Source organism: Pleurodeles waltl, chromosome 10, assembly GCF_031143425.1.
Source record: "Pleurodeles waltl isolate 20211129_DDA chromosome 10, aPleWal1.hap1.20221129, whole genome shotgun sequence".
Classification (NCBI taxonomy): Eukaryota; Metazoa; Chordata; class Amphibia; order Caudata; family Salamandridae; genus Pleurodeles; species Pleurodeles waltl.
The window spans coordinates 1,000,094,591-1,000,111,616 of NC_090449.1; the positions used below are offsets into that span (position 1 = coordinate 1,000,094,591).

Consider the following 17,026-nt stretch of genomic DNA (forward strand, 5'->3'; position numbering starts at 1 on the left):
AACATTGAATACATGAGGCCCCAGCTAGTGGGTCTTTAGAGGGAATATTTTTGTAATCCCACAGCAAAATTGTCACACAATAGTCATCTGTAGACAAGACTACAGAATGCTAACCAAGGAGAGAAAAGGATAGCTCGTAGGAAGGGAAAATATTGGGAAGTATGAGGGACCAAGATGGATCAGACAGGGATCAAGATTGAGTTGAGTACCATGAACCAGGGCCTTTTCCTCTCACCTGAAATCATAGTAAGCATCTAAAGTGATATACATGAGGAAGAACTGGAATTAATCAGATATACTGTTAAGCATCCTACCAGTTGAAGATGGGCAAACCCTAGACATTGAAATTAGGGCGGGTGAAATTGAGAATGTATTTAAGCAGGTGAAACGTGTGAAAAATCCTGGTCCCCAAATGCCTACCGATGGAAATATATCGCCCGACGCCCGGGACATCTTGTTTGGGGTCAAGGGCAACAAGTTTTTATGTTTACTTTGTCCTTGGGACAAGTAGGCCCAACCCCCTGCACCACAAACCCTTTGGCTGCCTGTTTACAGAGAGTGGAACTCTCTGCAGTTGAGGTAATGTGTTTCCAAAAGATAATGCTGTTCGAACTTGTATTTATGGTTCATTATTTGAATGCCTTCATTATTAGGGTGAGTGCTGTAAATAAATGTTTTAAGGTCACACTTCACTACTGACGTTGGTTCCAGTACAAAAAACGTGTATACACATGTTTGAAAAGTTTAGGCTATGAGGCTAAGTATAATGCTCCCATAATGCTCTCTGATTAGATGCAAATGAAGTGTCATTTAGTAAAATGTGTTGATGCATGCTAGTATTTCCCAAAAATATTTCTAATGGAAAATCAGTGTAACCATTTTCAACACTATTATGGGAAGCATGAAAATAAACAAACACTGACAAAGCCAAATGATCTCGCATATTTTTATAAGTCTTTTAGTTTCATCAATGCGTCTCTTGTTTTGACATGGCTTTTGTAACACTTTATTGTTGTGGGAGCTACCAGGCCCTCAACATTGTAACAAACACTGGCAAAACCCCCCCAAAAAGTTTTTGAACTCTAAAAGCACACGTTGCCACCAGCGGCATAACAAAAGCCCTGCAGCCGCCCTCCATGGGGCCCCTTCAGCACAGCACCTGCCCTGAGTGAGTCTGGAGAGGGGGCTCCTCAATATTCTTTGCAAACGGGCACCCTCCAGTTTCGTTACATCACTGATTGCCACTGTAGTTCCTGACCCTGAACAAAACTACTTTGTGTGGCAATATGCTCCCTGTGGAAGAGCATAATGCGATCACTCACAGTAAAGCCAGCCGAAAGAGAGAGAAATAGAAGTTTAATAAAAACAAAATGTCTTTAACACCAGACCTAATTAGGGACCCAGACCCACATGTAGGTAGCTTTTTGCATGTCGCATACAGCGACTTTCGCTGTTTGCGACGTGCAAAAAGCACATTGCGATGCAAACACCCAGTTTTGCGATTCGGTAACCTGGTTACCGAATCGCAAAACGGGTTTGCAATTAGTAAGGGGTGTTCCCTTCCTAATTGCGACTCGCAGTGCAATGTAGGATTGTTTTGTGACCGCGGTTTGCACCCATTTCAAATGGGTGCTAACACTTTCGCAAAAGGGAAGGGATCCCCATGGGACCCCTTCCCCATTGTGACTGTCACTGTAAAAAAAAAAATCAGAGCAGGCAGTGGTCCTGTGGACCACTGCCTGCTCTGAAAAAATGAAACGAAAGTTTCATTTTTCGTTTTTGTTATGCATCTCGTTTTCCTTTAAGGAAAACGGGCTGCATTACAAAAACAAAACAAAAAAAAACTGCTTTATTGAAAAGCAGTCACAGACATGGTGGTCTGTCTCCAGCAGGCCACCATCCCTGTGAGGGCCGCCATTCGCGAGGGGGTCGCAAATTGCGACCCACCTCATGATTATTCATGAGGTGGGCATTTGCGAATCACAGCTGGTGTCAGGGACACCATCCTACCATCGGATTTGCGACTCGCAATTTGCAGGTCGCAAATCTGAACCTACCTACATGTGGCCCCAAATTCTTAAAGAAAGTCACAAAAGTGCACCCATGGTATGTCGTACCCCTATAAAATATTTGTGAACTGTATTTTAGCATGGGTAAATACGATGTGTAGATTTGCTCATGTGAAAATCTATTGAGCATCTGCAAGTTCATTTTCCCTCCAGCCACTTTCTTCCCAACCCTGGAAGAAATTCTAATTCTGCCATTGTCAGGAGTAAATGTCCAACCTTTCTTATTATGGGAAAATATTCGAGAGAAGCTGGTAAAAATCTTTAAAACATGCAGGTTAGTAGGTTTGCAGACTCAAAGGCATTCCAGCCCTGGAACTATTGCTTACTGCTTCCTCCAGCCCCAGTATGCAGATCTGCAGAAAGGTGCCAAAATAAGGAAATTGCTACAGTAGGGATTGAAACTGCAAGTATTCAAGCCCTACTATGGTAGTAGCCCTGGCATAATCAGAGAGGCTATTATCAGAGCACTTACATAATGAGATTGCTGCCATAATTTGTCGCCACACTACATGGCACCAAAGGGACAAGTAGATCTTTTTACAGGACAAGTAGATTTGAGAAGCAACCTGTCCCCTGGACAAGTAGATATTTTAATAAATTCCACACCCCTGTATCGGGTATCAAGTAAAATGGGGGTGCATTTGCGGTATGGTTATCAAAGGTAGAGGGGATGGAAGCCTATTCATAGACTGCAGAATGCCCACAATTATTCTTAGACACCAATTGGGCAAATCTACTCATCTAGGCCCCTTTTCCTCCGAAACAGCAATGTTAAGATATTGCCAAGATTCTGTTTAATAGGCTATATACAGTAGTGAACAAAGTGATCCATTCAGATAAATCCACATTTATTCCAGAGATAAAAAATAAACACAATATTTAACTCCTTTATGGCTACTTATATCAAAGTTATAATCTAGAGAATGTGCAGTGATACTGTCCTTAGATGCCTAGAAGGCATTTGACTGAGTGGCCCTTTTTTCTATTGGCCCTTGGTGGTTCTTGGCTCAAAGGCTTAAGTCTTGTTTCTCTCCTCTACATACAGTGTATAGCCAGAGTGATTTCCAATGGCGCCCTATCATATTCATTCCCATTATACATGGATATGAGGTGGGGTGCCCCCTTTTTGCCACTTCTGTGCGCAGTGACCTTGGAATCACTTGGATTGCTGATCAGGACAGGCACCTAAGTACCTGGATTAAGAGGGGGATTGTGATGGAGGAGGATGTCCTTTTTCTATAGTGCTGTATCTGGCAGACCCAAGGCCATTTCCTGACTGTTGGAGATCTAAACTACATATGGGGGAATACTATGAATTGCATATCAAATGGTCAAATTAGTATTTCCCCTGAAAGTGGATTCCTCTGAAGAAAAATTAGATGTCATTTACAAGTGGCCGAAGAAGGGTTTTGTTCTCTAGGCATACAATTTAGAAGAAAGAAGAATGAGTTTGTAAACAACAATTTACTGTTGCTCCTAGAAAAGTACAAGGCTGACGTATCGCACTAGGGGAAACTCCTACCCGGTCTCTGATGGGGCCCTGTACAAAATACTGCTACCCAGTTTCTTGTTTATCATCCAGAAACCCTTACCTGGTCCCAGATACTTTCTGAAAGAACGTAGACTATAACTAGAACCTTGTCATGTGACGAGGACTGGCTAGAATTGCACTATCCACCTTGCAGAGCGTGTTTCCTGATTGCATTCAAAACCTCCAAATATACTAGGCATCACACATCATCGTAATAACTTGGTCTTCACTGAGTAATAGACTTCTGTCATCACGGATAAACAAGAAATGGGATGTCTTATACAGAAGACTATAACTCCTAGGATGGCCAGCCCACACAGGCTGTGATTAAAACATGTAGGAAGGTACCATGCAAATGGTTTGGGGGAAACACCCTGATGCTGGTAAATTCCTTGTGGAATTCTGAGATACTAGGTGACCTACAATCTTTGGAAAAGTGGCAACCGTGGGGCACCTCCAGGATCTCAGCTTGGAGAGATCTGGAGTACAGATGGTTCAAAAGGTGTTAAAGACCTTCAGGTTGAATATGAGCTCTCTGGCATACAATATTATAAGATATCTCCAGGTCAAAGATGCACTTCACAAAGGTTCAGTAGAGTTGGAACATTTGAAAGACCAATCTCTGGAGTTTATATTTGGTAGCACCACTGCTAAACACTCTTTTGTACATAACCTACACTTATTGCCAACATGCAACAACCGCTGGCACCCTAAAAGCAACATGATAAAGATATCTGCATGAAAGATGGAGTAGAATGAGGTTTCTATGTATACAAATGTGAATGCAGTAAAAGCACATTTAAGATTGGTCCAATTAGAAATACTGCAGGGGCAATTTGTGCAGTTTGGCAGAGTCACTGACAGCAGGTGTCTCAGAGGTTGCAAACTGTGACATTTTTTCCACAGCATGTGGGACTGTCCACAAATAAGGACATACTGGTCAGGGGTGCAAAATCGGGTGAATTGGACCAGAAGTGTAGACGTAGAGATGACGACCCAACTAGCTCTACTAGGTATGTTGATCAATGCTGGTATACAGAGATTCACACCATCTGAAATGTCACCTTGATGGTGCAGAGTTAAGATATTGCTAGGAAATGAGTCGAGTGCCCCAGAATTAGGGTGGGTGGAGGGCATGGACTGATACATGTTTGCAGATGTGATTTAGATTTGTTCAAAATTTCAACTCTCATTTTAGATCTAGCTCTTACATTCTCCCAAATTTATATCTTTTAATTTGTATTTGTACAGAGAAAATACAAATTAAAACATATAAATTTGGGAGAATGTAAAGCTAGATCTAAAACGAGAGATGACATTCTTAACAAATCTAAATTCGAGAGGGATAATAAGGATTCCATTATTAGGATGATCATGACATACAGTAAAGAAAATCTTCTGATCCTAAAAATACTCAACAAATATTGGGGTATTATAAGGAAGGATCCTGATATTGGAAAAATTATTGGGGAAAGACCTATGGTAACATACAGGAAGGTATCATCTATACAAGATCTTCTAGTGAATAGTCACTTTCAGTTAACTAAACCTTTGAATTGGTTACAGGCTCAGACAATAGGGTTTACATGTTGTGGTAAGTGCAAGGCCTGTCGGATAGGTGTAAAGTACAAGAGAACACCCAGATTCAAATGGAAGATCAATAAGAATTACAAAGAGAATTACATGTGAAACTACTCATGTGGTATACATAATTGAATGTGGTCTTCGTTATGTGGGAAGTACAATCTGTCCTTTAAAAAAAAAAAAAAAACCGTGTACTTGAACATATCAGGACTGTGCAAAACAAGGATGTAAACTATGCTCTGGCTAAACATCTAGTTACACATGAAGGAAAAAATTGGACGGATATGAAGTTCCTTGGGATCGCGACCATTGAGCATAATGAAAGAGGAGGGAGTCGTGAGCTCAGGCTTAAACGTTGGGAGACTAGACTGATAGTACAACTCAAAACAAAGACTCTGAAGGGATTAAATGGCGATGAAGAACTTCATTACCACCTATGATGGTTTATGGTTATAAAAGTATTTAGTGTAATTAGAGGCAATTTAATGAATTGATATTATGAAGGGCTAATAAGCACTTAATGGCTGTGGGGTAATAGACATCAGGTCAACCATATAGAGAAACCAGGCTGAAGGTATAGATTGAAGGCATTCACATGTATTAAGATGAGTATTATGTCTGAGTTCTTAGAGGATGATAGCTATATAGGAAGCAATGAATATGTGGCTCCAAATACTATATCATGTATATATAGCAGATTGATAAACCATATTCTAAGAAATTGGACTGGGATTGTCTGTTTCCCACCTAGGCAAGTGTGGTGTGTAGAGGGGAGCTGGGAGTACTAGAAAACCCCAAAAGTTAAGTACTAGAACCCACCATGTGACTAGGAAAGCAGGAGTAAATCACAGTAACTTTCCCAGAACACACACAAACAAAAAGAAGGATGATGCAAGAATCAGAAGAGACTGCAAAACACCAACAGTGGGTTCCTGGACCTGAGGACCTGTGGAAGAAGGGGACCAAGTCCAAGAAGCACAGCATTGTCCAGGAAGAACAGCAGCCCCTGCTAACCCGGATGAAGGTGCAAAAGGAGAACCACAGATGAACAGTCAGTACGGCACCCAAGAAGAGGTAGTCTGGTTCCTGGTTGGTGCAAGTGATGTCCTACGCCGGATGGAGGATTGCAATCTGGCTTGCGTTGCTGGAGTCCACCAACAATTCTTGGCACACGCAGGGCTCGCGGTTAGCGGAAAATGGTGCCACCTCGGACCAGGAAGGACCAGAAGTACTGTACCCAGAAAGGAGAGTTGAAGGGGGCACCCAGCAACTCGGAGCCCACAAGACCAGCTAGCATGCACAAGAGTCCCACAGCACGGGAACAAGAAGGGTGCAAAAGAGGCCCACGCAGCACTACGACAAAGGCTCCCACGCTGCCGGAGAACCACTCAAAGCTGTGCGTCGCACTATAGAGTGCTGGGGGCCGAAGCAGCAAGATGCACAAACAACTTCGTGGAAGGATGGCAACAAGCCTTGGCAGCTACAAAACACGTGGTGCTCGGGGGTACTGTCTTGCGTGGGGAGGCAAGCTCTTACCTCCACCAAAATTGGATGTGCGGACCGGCAGGAGCACTTCAGTCCACCACCCATGATGCAGGATCGATGCAGCTCAACAGGAGAGGGGATCCACACAACTGGTCGTCGTTGCGGTTGCTGCCTGCAGAAGCAGGGGAGTGACTCCTTCACCCCAAGGGAGATTCCTTCGCTCTTCTGTTGCAGGCTGAAGACTGGCTGTCCTCATAAGATGCACGACCGGGGAAACAGTTGCAGTTTCTGGCAGGAGCTAAAGATACAATGTTGCAGAAGGCGTCTTGCTTCTTTGTTGCAGTTTGTAGAGTTCCTGGAGGGTCCGGATGCAGTTTCTTCAGTGAGAAGTCAAGTGGAGAATGGAGAGGAGTCTCGCAATCCAGATCTGAGGTAGGAGAGACCCTAAATCCCCCTGAAAGGGGGAATTGGTCACCTAACCATGTAAGCACCTATCAGGGGAGGGCTCTGACGTCACCTGCTGGCACTGGCCACTCAAATGCTCCCAGAGTTCCCTGCCAACCTGGACTCCAAGATGGCAAACCCAGGGACCCTCTGGAGGAGCTCTGAGCACCACCTCTGGGGTGGTGATGGACAGGTGAGTGGTCACTCCCCTTTCCTTTGTCCAGTTTTGTGCCAAAGCAGGGATTGGGTGGTTGGGTGGGCTGAACTGGTGTAGACTGGATTTTGCAAGGTGGGCACCAAATGTGCCCTTCAAAGCCTTTCCAGTGGCTGGGGGAGGTCACCCCTCACAAGCCTGTAACATATATTTCCAAAGGGAGAGGGTGTAACACCCGTCTCCCAAAGGAAATCCTTTGTTCTGCCTAGCTGGGTTTGAGCTTTTCAAGCAACAGAAGCGCAGTCTGAGGTGGCAGCAGCTGGGGCTGCCCGGAAAACCTCAGAAGGCTGTAATGGTAGTACTGGGGGTCCTCTGAGGAACCCCCAGAGTGCATGGGATCATACAGCCAATGCTTGCAAAAGCATGGGGTATGATTCGTACATTTTTTTATACCAACCATGCCTCTGAGAGTTACCATTATGTAGCTGGCCATAGGTAGTCACCTATGTCCAGTACACGTGTAAAGTAGTGTCCCCACACTCACAAAGTCCGGGAAAATGGTTGTGGGAGCACCTCTGCTAGTGCAGGGCTGCCCTCACACTCAGGTACTCACACAAATCTGCACCCTGCCTTCAGGCCTAGAAGGCCTGCTATAGGGGTGACTTATAAGTGCAGTGCAAATGGCAGTGAAAGGGTGCATGCACCTTTTTCACACAGGCTGCAATGGCAGTCCTACAGAAGCCTTTGCACGAACTCCCTGTGGGTGGTAAAATATATGCTGCAGCCCATAGGGAGCCCCTGGAACCCCAATGCCCTGGGTTACATATAATATGGACTTATAAATGGCCAATTGTCGATTAAGTGCTGTGTTAACAGTATCCAACAATCATTTTAAAGGGAGAGAATAACTACTGGGGTCCTGGTTAGCAGAATCCCAGTAGACAGTCAAGCACACTGACATCAGACAGAAAATGAGGGTAACCATGCCAAGAAAGAGGGTACTTTCCTACACAGTGCAAGAAAGGTGTCACCAGTTGTGTGATATAAATTCTATAAGTTTACAATAGTGCTGATGAGGAGAGTTCTAGATGGTATTAGATGAGAGGCATAACAAAAGCAGAGCTCTTTTTGTCATGGGTGACTTATTGTCTCCCAAGACAAGACTGTCATTGTTAACAGATGCTGACCTCTGATTTTGTAGTTGTTTGCAGTTTAACTTCTTTGCTGATGGGATACTCTGTACTGGTTCTCACACCCCATGTCACATACGTCCATGTCAACTGTAGACCTTAAATTCCTAGAGTTTAATTTGTCTAGTACTGCAGCATCGTAGAAAGTTGTGCATTGCTGTCTGTGTGTGGTTCTGGTAGAGTTACTGTAGGGCTCTAGCACGGAGTTAAGAGCCTGCAGTGGGGTGTTGGCTGTGTAATTTATTTGTTTCTACTTACTACAAACTTTATGAAGCAGCTCCACTGGCTTCGCCTCAAAGAAATAATTACATTTAAGATGAACTAGATCACTTTCCATACTCAACAGCCAGCCTCCTCCCTTCAACCACCCACTCTGCACTTGCATCATGCACATCTCAAAGATCTCTACTGGCTCGCAGTCCATCAACAAACCCTCTTCAAACTCCTTATGAACACATACCAGGTCTTACACAACATAGGCCCACATACCTCAACAGTAGGCTTGACATCCACAATCCTACTAAATCACTCTGCTCAGCAGGACACTTGCTCACGAACAACCCCTGCATTCACACAAGATCATTCAGTTGTGCCTTCTCCTACTTTGCTCCCAAAACTGCAATTACCTGCCCTTGCACGTCAGAACATTCTAACAGTTCTTGTTTACTTCAAGAAACTGAAGTCTTGCCTTTTCACCTACTACTGACCCTGGCTCTGTTTATATAGATACTGCTTCAGGGCTAGGATACCCTCATGGACAAGTTGTGTGCTATACGAATACACATAGAAAAACAATTTGTATTTTTTCATCCTTTCCCATTGGCCCCTTCAAACATGCCCATTCCCCCACCAAACACAAACACACCTATTGTGACACGCCCTAAGGCACATGTTTACTCCAGTTCAGTAATGAAGTTAACAGGTCAAATTAGTATTTTCCCTGAAAAAGTGGATTCCTCCGAAGGGAAATGAGATGCCAGTCACGTGGCTGAAGAAGGGTTTCATAATCTAGGTATACAAATCAGTAGAAAGAAGAATGACCTTATAAACAATTTACTGTTGCTTATAGAAAAGTACAAAGCTGACATAACACACTAAGGGAAACTCCTACCTTATCTCTGATTGGGCCCTGTACAAAATAATGCTCCACAGGTTCTTGTATGTCATCCAAAATAACCCTTACCATGTCCCTGATACTTTCTTTCAGAAAGTAGACTATAACTATAACTTTGTTATAGGATGGAGGACTGGTCAGAATTGCATTATCCACCTTGCACAGGGTGTTTCGCAGTTGCGATCAAAACCTCCCAAACAACCAAAAAAAAAACTAGGCATCACAGCTCATTGTAATAAATGACTGGGTCTTCGCTAAGCAATAGGAACTTCTGTGCTTGCGGATAAACGAGAAATGGGATGTATTATACAGAAGACTATCACTCCAGGGATTGACAGCCCACACAGGCTGTGATTAAAACATGTAGGAAGGTAGCATGCAAATGGGTTGGGGGAAACACCCTCATGCTGGAAACTAACCTGTGGATTTCTGTGATACTGGGTGACCACTTAACCAGTGAAATTGGGTGGCTGTTTAACCTTTGAAACTTAACCATGAAATTGTGTTACTCACACTTTCACCAATGTTTACATCTTTCTTCCATTTCCCTACTTTAGTTTCCTCCCTATTCCTCAATGTCCCTATTGCTCTTTTAAAATCTATACTGTGGTACATGATGAGTGGACTAATTGTAATAGTTAATGATCCCTTGCCTAAGTTCTACCCTTGTGGTAATACTTTAAGGAAAGCACACTAACATCTGCTTCTGGGTAAAGCAGCACTATCCAAGGAAGAAACATTTTTATATATGTTGCAACATATTTCTGTTTTCTCACCGGTTTTATGCTGGTGCGAACGTGTTAGTTATCCAGTTTAATAATTATAAACAACTTGCCAACCTCCGCTTCTAGTATTTGAATTTGTGACTTGCTTGTCAGATGTCGGGTGTGGGATTCAAACTGTTCAACCTATCTTAAATCCCGCTTAGTAGTCTCCATAGGGATTCTCTTTTTTTAATTACAATTTTGGTGTCAAATTGTTTAACTAAAAATATTTTGATGAACAATAACTGCTTGCCCACTGTCAATAATAAATTATGGAAGTGATGATTTTTAAAGGCCCCGAACATAGAACAGCTGATGCAGTCTATAATCTCGCCCCTTTTCCATTTGTCAAACCCAAAAGCTGGCCTGAATTTAAATTTCATCCTACTGTGCCTGGGGGGAAAAAACGTACTTGGCTGTCAATTGAATATGCAAAGAACGCACATTTAAATCTAGTTTTAATTGGTACTAATACAATAAATGTGTTAAAAATAGGCGGAGAACACTACCCATGCACAAAAACGTGTGTACTATTAGAACCCTTGGAATTAAATAGATTTAGGCTTTCTGATAGACTTTATTGAAGATGACCTTTCTGGTCTGCCTCCGTTCTGTATGGAAAGTGTGGTATGTGGACTAGATCTGTTGTCCTATTAATCACAGATTGATGTTTTCAAGGTACATGTGTTTGTAGGGGGTGTGGAATGGGTTCTGTTTGGGATTTGCATGTGAATGGTCAGTGTAGTAAATACCTACAAATCCCCTACACTTTCGCGCGCCGCCGTTTTTCCATTGGAAATGTGTTAATGTTTGAACAATGGGTGAGCATGTGTTCAACCAAGTACACATACTGATTGCAGACGTGTGGCATTTGTGGTTTACTAAATTTTTTGTATTTGTGTACAGTGGATGTCTCTGCTACTGATTTCTTAATTAGTTCACCCTGATTCCTACTTTGTCCGTAATCCACTTTTTCCTCTCGCCCCTTCTCCTTTTCTGTTGTCTCAAGCACTTTCCAGTATCTGAGTCATCTTTGTTATTCCTTCTCTGTCTGTCATCTCTACTGTTTTGCTTTCCATCCTATTCACATTTGTGCTGTACGTTGGTGAGGGATGTGTGGTTTCAGTGAATCATAATTATAGTTTCCCTTCCTCCTTAAGGGCTCCATGATTCTCATATCTCAGCTGTTGACATCAGTGTGTTTGGTTCACTTAATTTGTCCTTCTAAATTCTTTTCTTTTCTCCCTCTTATACACTTGTTCCTCTGATTGTACTTCTGGCAGGATTTAGAAGTCACTGATCTCAATTATCACATACTCAGTGCCTCAAGTACTAGCCTTAGTGTCCGTTTATTTGCTGTAGTGCTTTTAATAAAAAGAGGACTATAATGGGAGGAGCTGCTGAGGTTGTCCTTGTTGAAGCAAGAATTGAGAGTAGGGGTGACCAGAGGGAATAGTGAGTTATCACTGCTCTCAGTCCTTCCATTACCTCATCTACTGACTGTAGACTACTTCTTAGATGGAGTTCCTGTCCAACCATGCTCCTTCCTCCAGAGCTGTGGGTTGGCAGCATTAACGTCCTTGCTCTCCCTCAGATTTGTTTCCGTGATGAGAGAACAGTGAGGAATATTATTTGTTCTGAGCAGTGTACTACTCCTTAACATTATTGTTGTACTGTAGTAACAAGGCTGCGGGCAAGATGTTTGTTCATTGTAGACTGCTCAGTCCCTCTACGTACTTCCATGGACGGATTACAGGAAGTGGTCACTGTGAAAAAGACAAGAGAATACCTTCATACACCATGTGGCCTTCACTATGCGGCCATGTGGCCTTAGATCCGGCAGTGGGCAAAGCCTGTATTCCCAGAAACATAGGTGCCCAATTATGGGTGCTGTTTTGACACCTTTTTCACCGTTTGCATGCACACTGAGAACTGTATGTCTATATAAATCTAAGTGGAGTAAATAATCTGATTCTGATAATCCATGAAATTGGACAAAAGGTGCAGAGTTTACGAGTAAATAGTACTACTTTCCTGTAATAATTATATGCCTACTTTATTAGGACGTGTATTACCAATTCCAGTCTTTCAACTCCAGAAAAGCTTCCATTTCTAGTTATATGTGAAACACTAGTACTCTTAAAATGTAGCAAACAGTTTGTGTGAGCAAGTAAATCTAAAGGCTGGTGTCCACACACTCGCAAGGAAACCATGGTCTCTTGTGCCCAGTTTTCTTAAGTATTTTATTTTTCAGCCAGCCATCAAATGGTTCCATGTCCCTAAGAGATATGGACTAAATATTATCATTTCTATATGTGTAACCTTTTCACTTTCCACCCTGCTTTTTTTCATCTGAACTCACATCTTCCAGAACAGTGAAGGTGTGCTACTGGTGGTGTACTACTGATTGAGAATCTGGTAGAGAACCAGTTGACTGTTGTCTTTGCAGAATGCAAAGCACTGGGGCAAGGCATCTTAAGTAGAAAATTAGTTTGTAGCATGCATTATTCTACACTTGGAGAACCCAGCTGTTTCTTGAGCCCGTAACAAGGAATGATAACTTATATCCTTCAAATGTAATTGATTAGGCTCAAATTGGTCTACATGATCTAAATACAGGAAAATGCTCTACTCAGTAAAACATGTTGCAGATTATAAGAAGCTAGTGTGTTCCCTTCTTGCTGTGGGATAATATAAAACTTGATGGGCTTCACTTACCAAAGAGACTAAAGCTTTAAGATGACATGTTCCTTCTCTCATCAGCCATGTGTATAATCATACTCCCAATATTTTCTTTGGCTATTTCCCTTAAGTTATTCCAGTTGTTATAGACCTATCCTTGGCTATCATGTTAAGTAGTGGAGTTGTCAAATGTTCAATATTTTGTGGCTGATCCTTGACAAATAAGCATATCCAATGAGATATTCCCATTTAGAGTCTTTATCTTAAAATATATTTCTTGGGGATGATCCTGAAAATCTGTTTACTATATGAAATGCAAGAGGCAGGTAGTGGGGTAGGGTGGCAAGGTTATAAAGTTTTAACCTTGGTCTTATTTGTATTTCATTTTGTTACAGCTACTTGAAACAAGCAAAAGAAGAGTCCAAGTTGGGCAATCTGGAAAAATCAATAGAACTTTTAAGTATGGCAAATGAAATTCAATATAGTGACAAGCTGGAAAGCAGAATTTGCAAACTAGAAGCAGCTCTTTCAAAGGTGAAGCTTGGATCTGAAAACCATGGAGAAGAGTTTGTGGATGTTTTAAACAGTGGACTGATGCTGCACAGAGACATATACAATGAACTTTTTGAGCATCAGAAAGAAGGTGTTGCTTTTCTGTACAGCTTGTATCGTGATGAGAGGAAAGGTGGGCTGCTGGCAGATGATATGGGATTAGGAAAGACTATTCAGATCATTGCATTTCTTTCAGGAATGTTTGATGCCCTGTTGATCAGAACTGCACTTTTGGTAATGCCAACCACTTTAATTGGCAACTGGTTGAAAGAGTTTGCAAAATGGACTCCGGGAATGAGAGTAAATCAGTTTCATGGTACAAGTAAGGCAGAACGAACCAAGTGTCTGGAAAAAACACAAAGGAAAGGCGGCATCCTCATTACCACATACCAAATGCTCATTAATAACTGGGAACAACTTTCTAGCTATGAAGGAGATGACTTTGTGTGGGATTACTTCATACTTGATGAAGCTCACAAAATTAAGACTCCCTCAGCAAAGACTACTAAATGTGCACGCAATATCCATTCAAATAATTGTATTCTCCTTACAGGGACTCCAGTCCAAAATAACCTCCAAGAGATGTGGGCACTGTTTGACTTTGCGTGTCAAGGGACATTGCTTGGGACATCAAAAACATTCAAAATGGAGTATGAAAACCCTATAACTAGAGCAAGGGAAAAGGATGCTACAGCAGGTGAAATGGCCCTTGGTTTTAAGATGGCGGAAAGTCTTACAGAGCTCATCACTCCATACTTCCTCAGAAGGACAAAGGAGGAAATAGAAAAGAATCGCTTGTCGAGCAGTGGAAAATCTGCAGCGGGAATTAATGAGATGCCATCTCTCTCAAGAAAAAATGACTTTATTGTTTGGGTACACCTGGCACCAGCACAAGAAGAGATCTACAGAAACTTTCTTGACTTGGATGAGATTAAGGAACTATTAATGACAGCAAGATCGCCTTTAGCTGCACTGACTGTCTTAAAGAAGCTCTGTGATCATCCCAGGTTACTGCCTGCACGTGCTTGCACCCAGCTTGGTCTTGAAGGACCCGAGGATGCACAATATGACATTCAGGTTCCTGGTGAACCAGAACCTACCAGATTTGATCACGTTGCTGATGAGACCCTAATTGAAGAATCTGGAAAATTAGCTTTTCTTGTCGGACTTTTGCAAAGGCTTCAAGACGAAGGGCATCAAACTCTGATTTTCTCTCAGTCAAGAGTTATGTTGGACATTATAGATCGGATCTTGACTAACCAGGGTTTTATGATCATTCGTATTGATGGAACAATAACCAGTATTACTGAAAGGGAGCGGAGAATTGCGGCTTTTCAGAATAATAAAGAGTACTCAGTATTTTTATTAACCACTCAAGTTGGTGGTGTTGGTATTACTCTGACTGCAGCGGACAGGGTTATCATCTTTGATCCCAGTTGGAATCCAGCCACTGATGCTCAAGCAGTGGATCGAGTTTACAGAATTGGCCAGACTGAAAATGTAGTTGTATACAGGTTGATTACTTGTGCCACTGTGGAAGAGAAGATCTATAGAAGACAGGTATTCAAAGATTCGTTAATAAGGCAAACCACTGGTGACAGTAAGAACCCTTTCAGATACTTCAGTAAACAAGAACTGAAGGCACTTTTTATCTTGGATGACACTACAACTTCTGCAACCCAGATTCAACTGCAAGACATGCATTCAGCTGAAAGGAAGTCTGATCCAGAACTGGATGAGCATATTGCCTTTCTACACAGCTTGGAGATATTTGGTATTTCTGATCATGACCTCATGTATACCTATGCTGCAGAAGAGGGTGATGGAGCTGGTGCAGAGGATCGGCAATATATAGAACAGCGAGTTCAGCAAGCTCAAGAGCTCGTTGAGTATGAATCACAGCTGAATGAAAAAATGAATGAAAAAAGTAAACATGGAGGTGAAGTGAAAGAAAATGAAGAGTGACAAGGAATAGGAAGAACACAAAAATAAATTGGTAATCTTGGTACAGAATAAAGCCTGTGCATCATAGGATGAACACTTCGTTCAAATCTGCAAGTAACCTAGAATGTAATTTAAATGATTTAGGTGCCATCTGCTGAAATTAGGGCGCACACAAAATTACTTTATTTCTTCATGAACTGGAGTGCTCATTGGTTTCTTTTCAAAGCCTAATCACCACTGGCCAGGTATTATTGAAGTGCTGCTGTTGAACACTCATTTTTACAGCTGCTTTTATCACCAATTTGGCAAACTCAAGCTAATGGGAATCTTTAAACTCTAAATCCATTGTGGAAGGAGTTTCTAATATTTCAATCAAGCCTGGGATTGAATGACTATCTTACATTCTGAGCCTTATTCTGAAATCTTCACGATTGCAGAACTCAGACCAACTCCTGCCACAGTCTGGTGCTTGTAAAAAGTGGATAATAAGTGTATGATTACCTGTAGAATGCAATGATTGTGAAAGAATGAAGGACTGGTGACCAAAGATTTGAAAGGGATCAATGACACCAGAAGAGAAATCGGATAGAACTACTGTACCTAATGGGTGTTTACAGAAAGTAAGGATGACCGCTACAATAAGATGACACTGTTTTACAAAGATTTAACTAGTAATTAATGGTCTAAACCAAAAGCAGTGAAGAGTGTTAAAATAAAATCAGTAGTGTTGTAAGTCTCACGGAATTAATGTGCATACAAATCTGATCCTAGTTAAAGAATAGCAAGCTATTTGTACTTGGAATCTTATAGTTTTAAACTAAATATTCAAGTCATTGAGAAATCTACTTTTTGATTGGTGTGCTTGCTCAGCATAGTCTTGTAATGCAGCACTTTAAATATATTGTTTTAAATTGAGCTAAAAAAAGTTATTCTGTAAGCACTTAACATAAGCAAAGGGATAAATGCAAATTAGTTGAAATGTATGTGTTTTGATAACTTATTCGTGCCATGAATTGTAAATCTTATAAGAGAATATTTAATTGAAAATAAAGTTCTATTTTTATGCCTATTCTGTGTAGCATTGATATGTCCTGTATGGAAAGGTGTCTGTTTCACTAGTGTAAAATTTCAAATGAGAATACATTTAGAAAATTGGTGTAATGTAATTACAAATTACTGCATAGCTTTCACAGTTGAAGCAGTAAATTGTGGTTCTTGTTTTCACATAGCCGTGCTAGAAATAAGTTTGTAAATTACCACCGCTATTGGTGCAGTGCGTTGTTCAAACACTGTGACCTGGGTTTAATTACAATTATAAGCTTTTCAGACCAGCTGCTGCTCCTTCTGATGGTGAATATTGTTTGACAGGCATTTGACTTCTGATTAGGAAGAAGCACTGATGGGGAGGAGAGGCGTGAACTGTGAATACATGTGAAACATCACATTTTCTTATTGAAGGTATCCTTTGTAACAACAAGCGTGTGTAGGGGCAAGAAATGAGAAATACCCGTAT

At 41.7% G+C, this 17,026-nt stretch overlaps 1 protein-coding gene across 1 annotated transcript in view; it reads left to right on the top strand.

The window, feature by feature from the left end:
- LOC138262097 (DNA excision repair protein ERCC-6-like) overlaps nt 1-16,582 on the top strand; it is a 29,769-nt gene extending 13,187 nt beyond the window's left edge. The window contains exon 2 of the mRNA XM_069211841.1: nt 13,413-16,582. Coding sequence (XP_069067942.1) covers nt 13,413-15,534 — 2,122 coding nt within the window. The 3' untranslated portion in view covers nt 15,535-16,582. The remainder of the gene's footprint in view (nt 1-13,412) is intronic.
- Nucleotides 16,583-17,026: the final 444 nt, after the last annotated feature.